At 42.7% G+C, this 19,878-nt stretch overlaps 1 protein-coding gene across 1 annotated transcript in view; it reads left to right on the top strand.

The window, feature by feature from the left end:
• The window catches only part of PGR (progesterone receptor), a 97,323-nt gene that overhangs the window by 56,345 nt on the left and 21,100 nt on the right, over positions 1–19,878 (top strand). Inside the window, exons 4-5 of the mRNA XM_075851520.1 lie at positions 8,392–8,694; positions 16,656–16,800. Coding sequence (XP_075707635.1) covers positions 8,392–8,694; positions 16,656–16,800 — 448 coding nt within the window. The remainder of the gene's footprint in view (positions 1–8,391; positions 8,695–16,655; positions 16,801–19,878) is intronic.

Raw genomic sequence — 19,878 nt, 5'->3', positions numbered from 1 at the left:
TTCTGTACACTCCTCTTGCCTTCCAGGGGCGGTGTCTTCCATAGGCGTGTCCGTCATACAGACTCCATCTTGTTTCATTTACAAATCTTTGTGTAATATACAGATTTTTAGTTTATATAAAGTAATAATGTTTTTGCAAACAATATACATGGTAATGATCCCTGACAGTATGGCATACAGTACAGACTAACCTACACTACATTTCACACCACACACAACACTAACAGCCTGCCATTAACCAATGTCAAACAACAAAGCATCACAGACCAGTGATAGGGATGTAGGAGTGGGAAAGAAGGGATAGGGAAGGGAAATCACAGGCCCGAAACTTTATTGAGACACAGCACACAAGTAGGGAGAGTGGGAAGGAGAGGGGTATTAATCCTTTTCCTCATCGACGTCCGGGCGGTCCCAGATGGAATATCTTAGGTGAAGCTTCTGGGCTCGTTACTGAGTCATAAAAGTTCTGCAGTTAGTGTAGAGAGGGTCAGAGCCTGGGAATCCACACAAGGATAGTGCCAAATGCCTGATCCAAGGAACGCTGTACTTATTGTTTATAATAGGTGAGGAAAGTTGCTGTTTAGTTAGTGCCCAGATGGGCAAGGTGTTTGTTTATATGCTGCAAGTCTTGTTTGCCAGATAAGCACTTGTTTATTTTTGGACTGCAATAAAGCCAAGCGTGGACTTTTAACTTGAGCTTTTCTACGTTTTCATTGGCAACCGCAACCCCCCATACGTAGATCCCGACAGATCATTCAGTCACTATACACTATTTCATTATACAGCCACTCGACACTATGTTATTATACAGTCACTATACACTATGTTATTATACAGTCACTATACACTATGTCATAATACAGTCACTATACACTATTTTATTATACAGTCACTATACACTATGTTATTATACAGTCACTATACACTATGTTATTATACAGTCACTATACGCTATGTTATTATACAGTCACTATACGCTATGTTATTATACAGTCACTATACACTATGTCATAATACAGTCACTATACACTATGTCATTATACAGTCACTACACTATGTTATTATACAGTCACTATACACTATGTTATTATAGAGTCACTATACACTATGTTATTATACAGTCACTATACACTATGTCATTATACAGTCACTATACACTATGTTATTATACAGTCACTATACACTGTTATTATACAGTCACTATACACTATGTTATTATACAGTCACTATACACTATGTTATTATACAGTCACTATACACTATGTTATTATACAGTCACTATACACTATGTTATTATACAGTCACTATACACTATGTTATTATACAGTCACTATACACTATGTTATTATACAGTCACTATACACTATGTCATAATACAGTCACTATACACTATTTTATTATACAGTCACTATACGCTATGTTATTATACAGTCACTATACGCTATGTTATTATACAGTCACTATACACTATGTCATAATACAGTCACTATACACTATGTCATTATACAGTCACTACACTATGTTATTATACAGTCACTATACACTATGTTATTATACAGTCACTATACACTATGTTATTATACAGTCACTATACACTATGTTATTATACAGTCACTATACACTATGTTATTATACAGTCACTATACACTATGTTATTATACAGTCACTATACACTATGTTATTATACAGTCACTATACACTATGTCATTATACAGTCACTATACACTATGTTATTATACAGTCACTATACACTATGTTATTATACAGTCACTATACACTATGTTATTATACAGTCACTATACACTATGTTATTATACAGTCACTATACACTATGTTATTATACAGTCACTATACACTATGTTATTATACAGTCACTATACACTATGTTATTATACAGTCACTATACACTATGTTATTATACAGTCACTATACACTATGTTATTATACAGTCACTATACACTATGTTATTATACAGTCACTATACACTATGTTATTATACAGTCACTATACACTATGTTATTATACAGTCACTATACACTATGTCATTATACAGTCACTATACACTATGTTATTATACAGTCACTATACACTATGTTATTATACAGTCACTATACACTAAGTTATTATACAGTCACTATACACTATGTTATTATACAGTCACTATACACTATGTTATTATACAGTCACTATACACTATGTTATTATACAGTCACTATACACTATGTTATTATACAGTCACTATACACTATGTTATTATACAGCCACTATACACTATTTCATAATACAGCCACTCTACACTATGTCATAATACAGTCACTATACACTATGTTATTATACAGTCACTATACACTATGTCATTATACAGTCACTATACACTATGTTATTATACAGTCACTATACACTATGTTATTATACAGTCACTATACACTATGTCATTATACAGTCACTATACACTATGTTATTATACAGTCACTATACACTGTTATTATACAGTCACTATACACTATGTTATTATACAGTCACTATACACTATGTTATTATACAATCACTATACACTATGTTATTATACAGTCACTATACACTATGTTATTATACAGCCACTATACACTATTTCATAATACAGCCACTCTACACTATGTCATAATACAGTCACTATACACTATGTTATTATGCAGTCACTATACACTATTTCATAATACAGCCACTCTACGCTATGTCATAATACAGTCACTATACACTATGTTATTATACAGTCACTATACACTATGTTATAATACAGTCACTATACACTATGTTATTATACAATCACTATACACTATGTTATTATACAGTCACTATACACTATGTTATTATACAGCCACTATACACTATTTCATAATACAGCCACTCTACACTATGTCATAATACAGTCACTATACACTATGTTATTATGCAGTCACTATACACTATGTCATTATACAGTCACTATACACTATGTTATTATACAGTCACTATACACTATGTTATTATACAATCACTATACACTATGTTATTATACAGTCACTATACACTATGTTATTATACAGTCACTATACACTATGTCATTATACAGTCACTATACACTATGTCATTATGCAGTCACTATACACTATTTCATAATACAGCCACTCTACACTGTTATTATACAGTCACTACACTATGATTATTATACAGTTACTATAAACGTTGCCATACAGTCACTATACTGCGATTATTATTTGCTTTGCTCGATACTAGAGGTTTACATTGCCTATTTATTTTCTTTACAGACATTTACATTTTAATTGCTTCTTTATGTGTATTACTCCTAATGTTCTGTTGATGAAAATAGCATAGAAAATATTGTATCCATGCTTGAGCATTATATTGCTTAATATGAGAATGGTAATTTAGTAGCAGCTTATCTGTGAAGGTCAGGGCGCCCCCACAGTTTAGACAATATCAGAACAGACTGAACTTTGTGTTATTTTGAAAATCTGCATGATGCATCGCAACACTATCTTCTACCCTTTACTGAGAAAGGTAAGAGGAAATTAGAGAGTCATAGAGATTCATATGTATGATCTGCAGGCATGTTATTATAGGGAGCATATGGTATATATGGTCCTCTGAATACAGCGCTGATGTTGGTTTCCTTCTCGCTGACCAAGGGAAGTGGTTCTGAGCAGTACTCTGTTATGAAGAACTGAAATATCGCCCTTTTCTGTAGCACCAAGAACTTCTAAGTACCTGTGCCGCCGATACACTCATGTATTGAGAAAGTGGTCACCTATGCAGGAAGACTATGGTTGCTAGGCAACCTGAACAAGTTGCAAATAAACACACATAAGGGTAGTTTAAAACCCCTTCCCGACATTTGACGTATCCATACGCCAAAGTCGGGTAGGGGAAGTATGGAGCGGGCTCACGGAGTGAACCCGCTCCATACGATGCCGGTGTCGGCTGTAAACGTTGTAAACGTCAGAATCTCTATTTTTTGGTCACCTAATCTCCCACAAAAAAATGAAATAATACGTGATCAAACAGTCACATGTACACCAAAATTGTATTATTAAAAACTACAGCTTATCCCGCAAAAAATAAGCCCTCATACCATTAAATCGACGGAAAAATATAAAAGTTGTGGTTCTCGGAATTTGGCGACACAAAATAAATTTTCTTTTTTACACTTAGATTTTTACTTGTAAAAGTAGTAAAATATAGAAAAAACTATATATATTTGGTATCGCCGTAATCGTATTGACCCACAGAATAAAGTTAACATGTTGTTTTAATTGCACAGTGAATTCCGTAAAAACGGCGCGCAAAAAACCATGGAGGAATCGCAGTTTTTTCTCATTTTCTACCTCACAAATAATTTTTTCCCGTTTCCTAATAAATTATATGGCAAAATAAATGGTGCTATGAAAAATTAAGAACTCGACCCGCAAAAATCAAGCCCTCATAGGACTATATTGACGGAAAAATAAAGACGTTATGGCTTTTGGAAGGTGGGGAGGAAAAAAACGAAAATGAAAATCTGAAAAAGGGCTGCGGCGGGAAGGGGTTAAAGAGATAAACAGATTGTGCCAACGCATTATAATTTATGAATTATTACCTATTCTATTCTTGGATTTTCTGCACTGATCTGCAAAGAAAACCATATATAACACATACATATCATGATATTAAAATGAACTGTGCCAAATTACAAACACAACTATGCTACATCTGGGATCACGGCAGACGCCTTCATTGTAGACCTAGGGATATAGCTATTGGTAAGCTAGAAAAGGTAAATTACCGTTTCTGCCTTCCTTCATGGGTGTTTGGCAATCTCTGACAGCTGGGCACCCAATACGCGGCTGCACGTTCTTCCATGCAGTTGTTATTCTAAAGCGCCATAAAAAGGTGGCTTTCCAGAATAAGGCCCATTAATAAATTCTATAATAAGAACTTAATGTGGCTCCCGAGCCATTGGTTGGGGACCACTGTTTAAGATAATCATGCTGTCATTGAAAAGATATAAGCACTAATTATATAAATAAGTAAAAATTAATCAAAATATTGGGAAAACAATAAAAAATTTAAATACAGGAATTGCTTTGAAGACACAGACATTGTGAGCAGTTGGGTAACTAATAGATCAGGGTAATTACTGCTATGTGGCCATGTTGACAGGGAGATATGCAGAAATCATAGGACCCCATAGCAAAACTCAGAATGGGCCCCAAAATGAAAAGACAAAAGAAATGCTTATAGCCAGAGAAGGAGTGAAATTAAACGTTGCAATGAACATAAATAAAGTTATATTTTCTTTTTGCTGGAATATTGCAGTTTCTTGTGGCGACATCTTTAGTGGTCATGCTGCTTGCTGAACCTGTTCGTTCACGCCGTGGATTTTGCTTGGCGGGTCCCGCCGCAAAGATCCGCTTGGAAATTATTCCTGCCATCGGCAGGAAGATTCTTACTCCCATTCGTTTCAATGGGAGATTCGGGCGCAATCCACCCGAAGATCGGGCAGGACGCTTCTTTTTCCCACTAGCTGTAATAAAATCAGCTAGCGAGAAACAGAAGTGGCCAGCTCCTTTTGAAAAGAATGGGAGGCTGAATTTTGCGGCACATTCCACCGTAAAATCTCCACCGTGTGAACATACCCTTAGAGTGATTTGTACATGTTGCTGCTTCTCTGGGACATGTATGCAGTGAGCTCCACCTAGTGGCGGCTCCAGGTAAACAGCATTTTATCATTTAATGATGGTGTGAAGGGATGTAGTGGAAACTCAGTGTCGAACCCAATAGCACTGGCGTGGTCTATCTCTATGCTGCAGGCTGAAAGGACAAAGAAAAACCTTGGCGTCCATCACACATATAGGTTTTCTGACTGGCTTCTTTTGTCACAATGCAGAAACAATTCAGTCCCAAGGAGTTAATGACCAACTCGGCTTTGCTACGTCTAGTATATTGTAATGTTTATGCAGAATACTGGCAGAATATGCAGACATACTGATATAATGGCAGGCTCTGGAGAAACATCAATTTTACAGAAAAAAATAATATAAAACATTACAGGTAACTGCATGTCATGTGCGCCGAAGAATAACCTTTACTTCAGAGTAAATCAGTTGTTTTATTTATGAAGTTAAAGTAAAATTGATTTTCATTTGCAAGGAAAGGTGTTTATGGCCTCACTTACCAGAAGCAAAGATCCAGGGCAGCGTGACCCGGATATACTGGCTGGAAAATGTTATTACATCAGTATATTTTATGAGCACCTGGAAAAAAACACATTGTTGGGAGATCAATAATAGCAAAATAATGTCCACTGGTATATGTAATATTCTAATATATATAAATGTGGCATGTGAATCATTGTTATTGAAATACTTCATAGGCAGTCATTCACTGAAGTGTATGATACAGATGTGTCCTTTCAACATATCGGCGTGAGATGACCAACTTTAAAAAATAACATGATTTTGAAATGTCTATGCTATATTTGTCTTTCTGTGGCCACCCAGTGGTTGTGATGTGGGTTGCAGCCTGTCAAGGGTTTTGCTCGTATGTCGCGATATTGTATTGAATTTGTTTCGTGAGAAATTGAAATCCTTAACCAAATTCAAGCAAAGCTAAGGATGGGCACACCTGTAAAGCAATGATGTTCAGTAAAAATGACACTGATATTGGGCCTTAAAGGGCTTGTTCCAACTGGACAAACCATGTCCATATGCACTTTTATGGCATATGGACATCACAAAGGTGGAATCTTTGCAGGTTGCCATGCATCCGATCAGGTCATCGCTGGATCCCTGTGTCAGGAGGGGGAGACATGTGTCTTCCCTGCATTTTCCTATGTACAGAGCAATTGTAACACTGATATTCTAACCAGCTATGTTACACCATTGCGATCTATGCATAAGGAATGTTACTAAGGATATCTGTAATGCTAGATTGTATAAAGCCTTGTTCACATCTGTGTTCGGCATTTCGTTGTTCTGCTCCATCAGAGGAGCTGAACAACAAAAATGGCGGAAGTGCTGGTTCCATTGAACAACGGACACAACTAGCGTTCGACAGAACCCATTCACATTAATGGGTTCTGTTGGTTTTCCGGCAGGGTGTCTGTGGTTTTACCGGAAACAATAGCGCAGGATGCTGCGCTATTGCTTCCAGTATATTTGGCAGAATCTGCGACGAAGGCCCCTAACGGAGCCTCCAATGCAGATGTGAACAGACCCATAGCTGATAACATATATTCTTGTAAAGCTCTCCATCTTTTATGCAGTAAGAAACATATATTAGTGAACGATAAGCTAAGGTTAAGATTAGACATCACACAAACAATCCCATTAGTCACAGCAGGGCCAAAGGCATTAGCGGTAATTACCTTGTAGAATGTAAAATAAAATACAACAAATTATTTAATTGTGTGATTTCAAGTAAATTATAGTATTTTTTATAATGGGGAATTAAAAACTGACGCATTATCAATAATGGTAAAATTATGGTGTATAATTGATGTATTTGTCTTGTCAATATATTTTCCTGTTTTTACAGTTTTATTGGAAATCCTCCAATATGTTAAAATGAGAATAGGTAACACTCACGCCATCCCCCATCCCACCAAATTGGAATACCACAGTCACAACAAGATGGGCTGGCCGTGCTTAAAATATAATCTTCAGCCACACTGTTATCAATTTCGGAATTTGATAAGACATCAATCTTTGGTGGTCCTGCAGGATATCATCCACTCTTTTTTTAGGCCCAGCAGGAGATCATTGTGGTGTAGCTTCCTATCCCTGGTGGTAGTGGCTTAACCTACAGTCCTTGTTTATCATACACTCCTTTTCAGACCCAGTAGGTGGACCTTGTGGTTTATTTCTCCATCCCTGGTGGTCTAGTGGCCTTACCTACAGTCCCGGCTGATCATCCACACCTTTTGAGACCCACTAGGTGGACCTAGTGGTTTATTATTTTTATCCCTGGCAGTTTAGTAGCCTTACCTACAGTCACGGCTGATCATCCACAACTTTTCAGGCTCAACAGGTGGACTTTATGGTTTAGTTTGCTATCCCTGGTGGCTTAGGAATTAACCTACAATCTTATCTGATTTTTGGATAGTGTCTACCCAAAATATATACCTAATAGTCAAAATGTCTATCGAATATATATTTATACTTTTGCATCTAAATAAGTCAACTGATAACATCAAAGAAAATAGAAGATATATTAGACAACTGAAACCCAAGGCCCGAAATAATTATGTCAGCAAAAACCCGGCCAACTACTGTTGAAAGCCAACCCTTAGACCCAGGACTAAAGAAAATGCTTTATAAATTTAAGTCTTCCTCCACAATAAAGTTGTATTTTACTTTCCTTTTCTTTACTTAGGTCGAAAGTTCAAAAAGTTTAACAGAATAAAGCCAGGAAGAGAGATGGAAACAGTGGTCAGTCAGCAGCCCAGGTCTATCGAAAGTCAACAGGTTCTCACCGGAAGACTATCTACAAGTCAAACTCAAGAAATTCAGTACATCCCAGAACTACTCCAAATATTACAAAGTATAGAGCCAGAGGTGGTATATGCAGGGTATGATAACACTCAGACAGAAACACCTAGTGCTTTGTTGTGTAGCCTCAACCAGCTGTGTGAACGACAACTCCTCTGTGTTGTAAAGTGGTCAAAATCTCTACCAGGTGAGCATCTACCCAGTTAAGGTGTCAGGGTTTATTAATAGTTTCTTTAAAATAGAATTTATACCTAATAATTCGGTTTTTTGGGCTTTTAAAAAAAATTTAAAAAATTGGGAAGAGTTACAGAAAGGGGTTCATCTTTATTCTAAATTGAAAAAACTTTAGAAAAACTTGCATATATCTGGCAACCCGGTTTTGTTTCCCAGAACTGATCCAATTCTTTCCTGTAGGAGAAATTATGTCATCAAATGCATGCAGCGTTTTTCTGTCTGGCTATGGATGCTGGATCGGTGCACAACTTTGTCATCGGTGGGTTCTGGCTCAGGCATTAAACAACTGGCTGGACAAAACTGATATATGTGAACCCAGACTTATAGATACATTCAGCAGATTACCCCTTAATACATGCCACATTGCAGACATTGTTTTGGGCACATAATCATGTCACCCACAATTGTGCAAGTATAAAATGGTGCTGGCTGATGATGCAACACTAAAGTACTTAAAAGGCAATAGCAGGTGCCGGCTGAGAAGTTGGTGCCTGCTATATATGTATGTCTGTATACTATCTTTGCCACTGTGTACAGGATTTTCACTCACATGGGAAGACTGTTTCCTGCTAGGGATTTTCAGTTTTCGGATGGCTCTTAGAACTTCAGCCACTGTGTCCCATGTGGAAGAAGTCCCCACCTCTTCCTCACTCACTGCAGGCACATTACATCGCTGTGAGAAAAAGGGGCGTTCAAAAAGGGACGTAAAGTTTAATTTGGAAAAAGTAATGTTCCCTGCAACGTAATAGGTCCTGTTTCTTACACCTGAGTAAAATTATGCAGGGACCATTGCAGTGGCTCAGCGGACAGGCCCCTCTTTTTCATCTTCGTGGCAGTACCACGAAGATGTTTGGCCCTGCTTTGTGGTATCATTAGTGGCTGAAGATAATTCTCTTTCACAGTAGTGTTCACAAGTATTCATGCCACTGATTTACTATAAGGGCTATAAACTAGTGTAGCATCCAGCCAATACTTAATATGTGCCATAATAAAACATTGTTAGGGATCTGCCAGGTACTTCATCTAGGTATACTCCTGGGATTAATCAATCCACACCTGAGGCCAGACCTGTTCGACTGACACCATCTCCCACCAACCAGGGTGGCAGGCTCAGGAGTGGGAGAGCCTATCGCGGCCTGGTCTGTCGGAGTTAGCTCCGCCCCCTGTCCTTTATTACCTGCCCTGTTCTCTCCCTCAGTGCTTGTAATTCTTTTGGATTCCTGGCCCCACTGCTGCTTGCTCCAGCCTGCTTCTGCCGTGCTTCTGCCTTGCTGCAGTTCTGCTTGACCTGCTTTGCTTTGCCCCTGGCTTGCTTCTGTCTCCGTGCCCGCTCGGGTGTACTCACTTCGTCCTGGTCCTGACTGTCCGTTCGCCGCTCCGTTTCCTCGTGGCGTTCCGTGGCTACTGCCCCTTCCCTTGCATGTTCCCTGTTTGTTTTCCTGTGCACTTAGACAGCGTAGGGACCGCCGCCCAGTTGTACCTCGTCGCCTAGGGCGGGTCGTTGCAAGTAGGCAGGGACAGGGCGGTGGGTAGATTAGGGCTCACTTCCCCTTCACCTCCTTCCGGCCATTACATAATTACAAGCCCTTACCTAGTCTACCATTTCTCCTACGCTGACGCTATCATGGACCCCCTTGAGACCCTGGCCCAGAAGATGCAGGGCCTCTCCCTACAGGTCCAGGCCCTGGCCCAAAGGGTCAATCAGGGTGACGCTGCTTTAGTAGTACCCCTCACCTCACCTCTAGAACCCGACCTCAAGTTACCTGACCGGTTTTCAGGGGACCGTAAGACGTTTCTCTCCTTCCGGGAGAGTTGCAGACTGTATTTCCGCCTAAAGCCCCACTCCTCAGGTTCCGAGAACCAGCGGGTGGGTATCATCATATCCCGACTCCAGGAAGGGCCCCAAGAGTGGGCCTTCTCCTTGGCTCCTGACGCCCCTGAACTTTCCTCTGTTGATCGTTTTTTCTCTGCCCTCGGACTCATTTACGACGAGACTGACAGGACTGCTTTAGCCGAGAGTCAGCTGGTGACCTTACGTCAGGGTAGGAGACCGGTTGAGGAATACTGTTCTGATTTTAGGAAGTGGTGCGTAGCTTCTCAGTGGAACGATCCGGCCCTAAGGTGCCAGTTTAGGTTAGGATTATCTGACGCCCTGAAGGATCTTCTGGTTAGCTACCCCTCGTCTGACTCCCTTGACCAGGTTATGGCCCTAGCAGTACGACTTGACCGACGTCTCAGGGAACGTCAGCTAGAACGCTTCAGTGTGCTCCCCTCTGACTTTTCTGCGATCCCCCCCCGAGGTCCCGTCTCCTCGCCCCTCCACGGAGGACTCGGAGGTACCTATGCAACTCGGGGCCTCCATGTCCCCTCGACAATGTAGGGAGTTTCGCAGAATGAATGGTCTCTGCTTCTACTGTGGGGACGACAAGCATCTACTGAACACCTGTCCCAGGCGCAAGAATAAGAAGCCGGAAAACTTCCGCGCCTAAGTGATCATCGGGGAGGTCACTTGGGCGCACAGGTATTTCCCGTAAATGTGAAACGCAATAAAATTTTGCTTCCCTTTCAGGTCTCGTTTGCTGGCCGGTCTGCCACGGGCAGTGCTTTCGTGGATTCTGGCTCATCTGCTAATATCATGTCTGTGGAATTTGCTATGTCTCTAAAGATGCCTTGTATTGATTTACCTTATCCTATCCCTGTAGTAGGAATCGACTCAACTCCCCTTGCTAATGGTTATTTTACTCGACATACTCCTGTTTTTGAACTCCTGGTTGGCTCCATGCATTTGGAGCAGTGCTCTGTACTGGTGATGCAGGGATTATCGTCTGATCTGGTTTTAGGCCTTCCCTGGTTGCAGTTGCATAATCCCACGTTTGATTGGAATACTGGGGATCTCACCAAATGGGGTAGTGAATGTCTTATGTCATGTCTTTCTGTTAACTCTATTTCTCCCCGGGAGGAGGTAAACACGCTTCCTGAGTTTGTTCAGGACTTCGCCGATGTGTTTTCTAAGGAGGCCTCCGAGGTGTTGCCCCCCCATAGAGATTACGATTGCGCTATCGATTTGGTGCCTGGTGCCAAGCTTCCTAAGGGTAGGATATTTAATCTTTCATGTCCTGAACGTGAAGCTATGAGGGTGTATATCCAAGAATGCCTGGCCAAGGGTTTCATTCGCCCCTCGACTTCTCCTGTAGGTGCTGGCTTCTTCTTCGTGGGGAAGAAGGATGGTGGTCTTAGGCCGTGCGTTGATTATCGTAACCTGAATAAGGTCACCGTAAGGAACCAGTACCCACTTCCTTTGATTCCGGATCTTTTTAATCAGGTTCAGGGAGCCCAATGGTTTTCTAAGTTCGATCTACGGGGGGCATATAACCTTATCCGCATCAAAGAGGGGGATGAGTGGAAAACTGCGTTCAACACACCCGAGGGTCATTTCGAATACCTGGTCATGCCCTTTGGGTTGTGTAATGCCCCTGCTGTCTTCCAGAATTTTATTAATGAAATCCTGAGAGAGTACCTGGGTAATTTTCTTGTGTACCTTGATGACATACTGGTGTTTTCCAAGGACTGGTCCTCCCACGTGGAGCATGTCAGGAAGGTGCTCCAGGTCCTTCGGGAGAATAATCTGTTTGCTAAGACTGAAAAATGTGTCTTTGGGGTACAGGAGATACCATTTTTAGGGCAAATCCTCACTCCTCATGAATTCCGCATGGACCCTGCCAAGGTTCAAGCTGTGGCGGAATGGGTCCAACCTGCCTCCCTTAAGGCGTTACAGTGTTTTTTAGGGTTCGCCAACTATTACAGGAGATTTATTGCCAACTTCTCGGTCGTCGCTAAGCCTCTTACGGACCTTACCCGCAAGGGTGCTGATGTCCTCCATTGGCCCCCTGAGGCCGTCCAGGCCTTTGAGACTCTCAAGAAGTGCTTTATCTCGGCCCCCGTGCTGATTCAGCCCAACCAAGAGGAGCCATTTATTGTGGAGGTTGACGCTTCCGAGGTGGGAGTGGGGGCCGTCTTGTCCCAGGGTACCAGCTCCCTCACCCATCTCCGCCCCTGTGCTTACTTCTCTAGGAAGTTTTCGCCCACGGAGAGTAACTATGATATTGGCAACCGCGAACTTCTAGCCATTAAATGGGCTTTTGAGGAGTGGCGGCACTTCCTGGAGGGGGCCAGACACCAGGTAACGACCCTTACGGATCACAAGAATCTGGTTTTCCTAGAATCGGCCAGGAGGCTTAATCCTAGACAAGCTCGGTGGGCACTATTCTTTACCAGATTTAATTTCTTGGTTACCTATAGGGCTGGGTCCAAGAATATTATGGCTGATGCTCTGTCACGTAGTTTCATGGCCAATCCTCCTTCCGAGAAGGATCCTGCTTGTATTTTACCCCCTGGTATAATCGTCTCTGCCACGGATTCTGATTTAGCTTCTGATATCGCGGCTGATCAGGGTGCAGCTCCCGGGAACGTCCCTGGGGACAAACTGTTTGTTCCCCTGCAATACCGGCTGAGGGTACTCAGGGAAAACCATGACTCCGCTCTATCTGGTCATCCTGGCATCTTGGGCACCAAACACCTCATTACCAGAAACTATTGGTGGCCTGGGTTGCCTAAAGATGTTAGGGCTTACGTCGCCGCTTGTGAGGTTTGCGCTAGGTCCAAAACCCCTAGGTCCCGACCTGCGGGCCTACTACGTTCCTTGCCCATTCCCCAGAGACCTTGGACCCATATCTCCATGGATTTTATCACCGATTTGCCTCCATCTCAGGGCAAGTCGGTGGTGTGGGTGGTAGTCGACCGCTTCAGCAAGATGTGCCACTTTGTGCCCCTTAAGAAGCTACCTAACGCCAAGACGTTAGCTTCTTTGTTTGTGAAACACATCCTGCGTCTCCATGGGGCCCCAGTCAATATCGTTTCTGACAGAGGGGTACAATTTGTTTCCTTATTTTGGAGAGCTTTTTGTAAAAAGTTGGAGATTGATCTGTCCTTCTCCTCCGCCTTCCATCCCGAAACTAATGGCCAAACGGAAAGGACCAACCAATCCCTGGAACAATATTTAAGGTGTTTCATCTCTGACTGTCAATTCGATTGGGTCTCATTCCTTCCCCTTGCTGAATTTTCCCTGAATAACCGGGTCAGTAACTCGTCAGGGGTCTCCCCGTTTTTCTGTAATTTCGGGTTTAACCCAAGGTTCTCCTCCGTCTCCCCTGGTTGTTCCAATAATCCTGAGGTAGAGGATGTTCATCGGGAACTGTGCACTGTCTGGGCCCAGGTTCAGAAGAACCTAGAGGCGTCCCAGAGCGCACAAAAGATTCAGGCGGATAGTAGACGTTCTGCTAACCCCCGGTTTGTCGTCGGGGATTTGGTCTGGTTGTCGTCCAGGAACTTGCGCCTTAAGGTCCCGTCCAGGAAGTTTGCTCCCCGATTTATTGGACCTTATAAGATCATTGAAGTCCTCAACCCTGTATCCTTCCGTCTGGAGCTCCCCCCATCCTTTCGCATACATGAAGTCTTCCATGCCTCCCTCCTTAAACGCTGCTCCCCGTCCTGGTCCCCCTCGAGGATACCTCCTGTTCCCGTTCTCACCCCTGAGGGGGTGGAATTCGAGGTGGCCAAGATTATGGACAGTAGGATGGTCCAGGGCTCCCTCCAGTACCTGGTCCATTGGAGAGGATACGGGCCGGAGGAGAGGACTTGGGTACCTGCCCGTGATGTTCACGCTGGGGTATTGATCAGGAGGTTCCACCTTCTCTTCCCCACTAAACCGGGTCCCCTTAGTAAGGGTCCGGTGGCCCCTCATAAAAGGGGGAGTACTGTTAGGGATCTGCAAGGTACTTCATCTAGGTATACTCCTGGGATTAATCAATCCACACCTGAGGCCAGACCTGTTCGACTGACACCATCTCCCACCAACCAGGGTGGCAGGCTCAGGAGTGGGAGAGCCTATCGCGGCCTGGTCTGTCGGAGTTAGCTCCGCCCCCTGTCCTTTATTACCTGCCCTGTTCTCTCCCTCAGTGCTTGTAATTCTTTTGTATTCCTGGCCCCACTGCTGCTTTCTCCAGCCTGCTTCTGCCGTGCTTCTGCCTTGCTGCAGTTCTGCTTGACCTGCTTTGCTTTGCCCCTGGCTTGCTTCTGTCTCCGTGCCCGCTCGGGTGTACTCACTTCGTCCTGGTCCTGACTGTTCGTTCGCCGCTCCGTTTCCTCGTGGCGTTCCGTGGCTACTGCCCCTTCCCTTGCGTGTTCCCTGTTTGTTTTCCTGTGCACTTAGACAGCGTAGGGACCGCCGCCCAGTTGTACCTCGTCGCCTAGGGCGGGTCGTTGCAAGTAGGCAGGGACAGGGCGGTGGGTAGATTAGGGCTCACTTTCCCTTCACCTCCTTCCTGCCACTACAAACATTCTGTGGATTCAATTAGGATTTTATGTAAACAAAATGAACAACCATATTTTGTGGAAATACTTTTATTGGGTACAAATCTGTGTGATTCTTCAAAAGACCTGGGTACTATGATTGTGATAAAAAAATTTATGTACTTTAGCAGCAGCCCCTATGGCTGATATGGAGCTGTTGGAGTGGGGGAACCCAAGAAAAAATTGGTGGTGCCCACCTTCCCCATGACAGTGTGAATTTGCACAGGGATCCCCCTCTACAAAGGCATCAGAAAGTTAAATATCAAAGGTCAGGGCCAGTTACTTCCTACCAGTGATGACGGGAGCCTTCCTGTCCAGGTATGGGTGGTTAAATGGCATGTCATATGGCACCAGTAGGGAAGACCCATTTCAGTATTTGCTGTAAGTTCCCCAGGTCTCTATGTATACCCTTCCCTCGAGGCACCGCATCATCTATAAGGTTGTTCCCCTGTGATCTAAGTAGCAATACAATGTCTTTCCGCTGTGCAGAGTATTATTTGGTAGAAATATATGGGATCCTTTAGAAGAGATGGGGACTGAAATTGTAAACAAGAATGTATGTACTGTAGTGCTGTGGGGCTGTTGCATAGGGGGAACCTCAAAACAGGTCTGTGCCCCCTCTACACGGGCATCAGGATACTAGAAAGCAAGAGAGGTGGAAGCCAGTTTGAGGGTTCTGATACCTTTTTAACCTACCCGAGATTAAAAAGGAGATTCCTCCTGTCCAGGGATGGTGATGGGATGTTGTCTGGTCCAGTACCAGTAGGGGAGCCCCATTTCAGTTTTTTTATGTCCCCCACTTTTCTCTATGTACGTCCCTACTCTGAGGCCCCCCAATATCTATACGACTGGCCACCTGTGATCTAAATAAATATACAATGTCATTCCATTTAGAGCTAAAGTATCACCTATATATTTTTTTTAATTAAAACGGATTACTGAAACATATTTTTTTTTCTAATCTGTTTTTATTTTCTGATCTGTATATATATTTTTTTCTGTACATGATTATGGGGGTGGCCATCTTGCCTGGGCTGCAGCTCTGATCTGTGAACTGTAATTTAGAGATTTGCTTAATAGCAACTACATGGACAGATGAAACAACCTATTGACTGGGAGAATGTAATGGGCATGCTTTGTGAGCTGTGCAAAGGCCTCTGTGCAGGGAGGGCGAGAAGGATGGGAGGTGTCTTCATCACCTATTGTCAATGGGGTATTAATGTGTTATCTCCCTCCAGCTATATAATATAATAATATAATATAAAATAATTCCTTTCGTTGTAATCCTGCCTATGAGAATAATGACTGATGAAAAGTAATCTCATGAAACGGAAAGATATCAGGTTTTGTTTTTCTTAAAAAAACATTATAAGTGACATGGAAAGTGTAAAAAAAAATTACAAAAAAATACAATTCTAACTTTAAAAACGTGACTTTAAGTTACAGAGCCCTGTTTTTTTTTTTTTTTTACCAGCTCTATCTTTATAATTTTATTTCTTGTTGCAGGATTTAGAAATCTCCACATTGACGATCAGATTATCCTCTTGCAATATTCATGGATGAGTTTGATGGTGTTTGCGATGGGATGGAGGTCGTACCAGCATGTCAGTGGGCAGATGCTTTACTTTGCCCCAGATTTAATATTGAATGAGTAAGTACTTATCATGGCGCATGAATATTAATATAATTATACATTAGTTTACAACATTACAACCATGTTTGGTGCTGTAAGTTCAGTTTAATAGAACTGCGCCAAAGGGGGGGGGGTTGTCTGCGGTGGTTTCGGTAGTTACAGTATAGACGGTTTAAGTGTAACTCTGAACAAAAATGGAAAATTCAGCTTAAGCTCACAATCCTGTTCCCGAAAAGAGTTAGGGGGGATTCACACGAGCGTGTATTCGGTCCGTGCGGGCCGCGTGGTTTTCACGCGGCACGCATGGACCAATACAAGTCTATGGGGCAGTACAGACAGTCCGTGCTTTTTGCGCAGCGTTTGTCTGCTGCGCAAAAAGCGCGACAGGTTCAATAACTCTGCGTATTTCGCGCATCACGCACCCATTGAAGTCAATGGGTGCGTGAAAATCACGCGCACCACACGGAAGCACTTCCGTGGGACGAGCGTGATTCGCGCAACAGCAGTGAAAAGGATGAATGAAAACCGAAAAGCACCACGTGCTTTTCTGTTTCCGAACATCCAAACGGAGTGTCTTTGCGATGAGCGAAGCCGGACAAGCGTACCGAACTTCACCGGGTTCGGCCAAACTCGTTTTGGCCGATCCCGGCAAAAAAATTATCGGTACGCGACGTCGGGAGAGATTCACTGTGCATGGTGCTGAAAGAGTTAAACTGTTTCAGCACCATGGACAGTGACTTGCGATCCCAAAATACATTAACCTGTAAAAAAAAAACGAAGTTCTAACTTACCGATTACTCCTGTCTCCTTCCTGCAGTCCGACCTCCCGGGATGACACTTCAGTTCAAGTGACAGCTCCAGCCAATCACAGGCCAAGCACAGGCTGCAGCCAATCACAGGCTGCAGCGGTCACTTGGACTGCTGCGTCATCCAGGGAGGTGGGGCCCGATGTCAAGAGAGGCGCGTCACCAAGGACGCGTCACCAAGGACGCGTCACCAAGGCAACGGCCGGGAAGTTCTCGGTAAGTAGGAACTTTATCTTTTTTTTTTACAGGTTTTTCGCTGTTGTGTTCGGCATTCACTGTCGAGGGTGCTGAAAGATTTAGCTCTTTCAGCACCTTGGACAGTGACGGGCGTTGACAAGCCTCATCTCTATGATGCCGGCTGCGCGAAAATCACGCAGCCGCGCATCAGACACGCATGACACACGCAGCTGTCAAATGGTTTTTGCGCTCGCAAAACGCTGCGTTGTTTGCGCGCGCAAAAACGCAACGTTCGTGTGAATCTCCCCTTATACAGATGTAGCCACGTTTATCTTGACTCTGATAACTTGCTGCAGCGTGATATCACAGAACAAAAGACATTGAAAAAGTCAAGTTAAAGTTTCTTGACACTGTGTATATAATGCGTTAAAAGTCAAGATAATGATGGCGACATCTGTACATATAGAATATAATGGTAGATCAGGCATTTAATGTATTTCCCCATACGCAGTAAACATAGTGTTGGAGGGACATGTCTCCCACCCATGAGTAAAAAACATACTTGCTAATATTTTTGTTCAAAAGGCTTTAACCCTTTCACGACCAAGGATGAAAATGCACGTCCTGGTCGGCTGCTAGTTCCCGCACCATGACGTTCATTTTCGTCCGCATTTCAAACTGTCACTCTGTGTAAACACCGAGTGACAGACGCGCTCTGACAGCTGTCCTAGACAGCTGAGACATCAGTCTCGCCGGACAGCGGACCATCCCCGCTGCTTTCGGCAGTTAACCCCTTAAGTGCGGCGACGGATTGCCGTCGCCGCATTTAAGTAGTTTGAAGCACATCGGCAGCCCCCACGAAGTGATCGTGGGGGCTACCGATGCTTGTCACGGCAATCGGAGGTCAGATAATGACCTCCGGGTTGCCATGTACGGAAGCCTCGGAGGAGCAGCCTCCTGCCGTTCCTCCTCTGCTTCCTGTCAGTGTGACAGTCACGTCACAATGACAGTTAGAGTACATCACACTACGTGTGTAGTGTAATGTACTCTAGCAGCGATCAAAACTGCAAGACTAAGTGTCCCCTAGTGGGACAAGTAAAAAAAGTAAAAAAAAAAGTAATAAAAATGTTTTAAAAAAAAGTGTAAAAATAAAAGTTAGAAGTTCTATAAACACTAAATGCTTTTTTTCCTATAATAAGACCTTTATTATAGAAAAAAAATGAACACGTTAAAAAAGTACACATATTTTGTATCACCGCGTTCGTAACGACCCCAACTATAAAACTATAATGTTATTTTTCCCACACGATGAACACCCCAAAAAAAATCAATAAACTACGACAGAATCACAATTTTTTTGGTCACCACCGCTCCCTAAATAAAGAATAAAAAGTGATCAAAAAGTCGCATGTACCCGAAAATAGTACCAATAAAAACTTCTATCCGTCCCGCAAAAAACAAGGCCTTACACAGCTTTTTTGACTAAAAAATAAAAAAATTATGGCTCTCAGAATATGGTGACACAGAAATTTTTTCTTTTTATAAATAAGTCATTTTATTGTGCAAACGCTAAAAAAAAGGACCAAACCTATATACATATGGTATCGCCGTAATCGTACCGACCCGCAGAATAAAGTAAAAATGTCATTTATAGCGTAGGGTGAGCGCCGCAAAAAGAAAACCTAAAAAACGGTGTCAGAATTCCTGTTTTTTGCTCAGGATTGCAAAAAAATGGAATAAAAAGTGATCAAAAAAAATTGCATGTACCCCATGAAAACGACAGATTGTCCCGCAACAAATAAGCCCTCACGCAGCTCCGGTGGTGAAAAAATAAAAAAGTTCTGGCTTTCAGAATATGGCGATGCAAAATGTTCAGAGTGTCCAAAAGTGGATAAGATCGGGCGCCATTTATCAGTGCGGCACCGGGCACATATCTATGAAATATTATTTATTTACCCCATTGTCATACCCTCTTATTATGCCCTGATGTACTCCGCACAGATTACATGTAAACATTATAAACTGAAATACCAGCGAAACCCAAAACAGAACTACTGCCAAGCAAAATCTGCGCTCCAAAAGCAAAATGGCGCTCCCTCCCTTCTGAGTCCTG

The sequence above is a fragment of the Rhinoderma darwinii genome, chromosome 2, assembly GCF_050947455.1.
Source record: "Rhinoderma darwinii isolate aRhiDar2 chromosome 2, aRhiDar2.hap1, whole genome shotgun sequence".
In the NCBI taxonomy this organism is placed as follows: domain Eukaryota; kingdom Metazoa; phylum Chordata; class Amphibia; order Anura; family Rhinodermatidae; genus Rhinoderma; species Rhinoderma darwinii.
The sequence above is the reverse complement of the archived record's forward strand: the minus strand, read 5'-3'. Positions and strand labels throughout refer to the sequence as shown.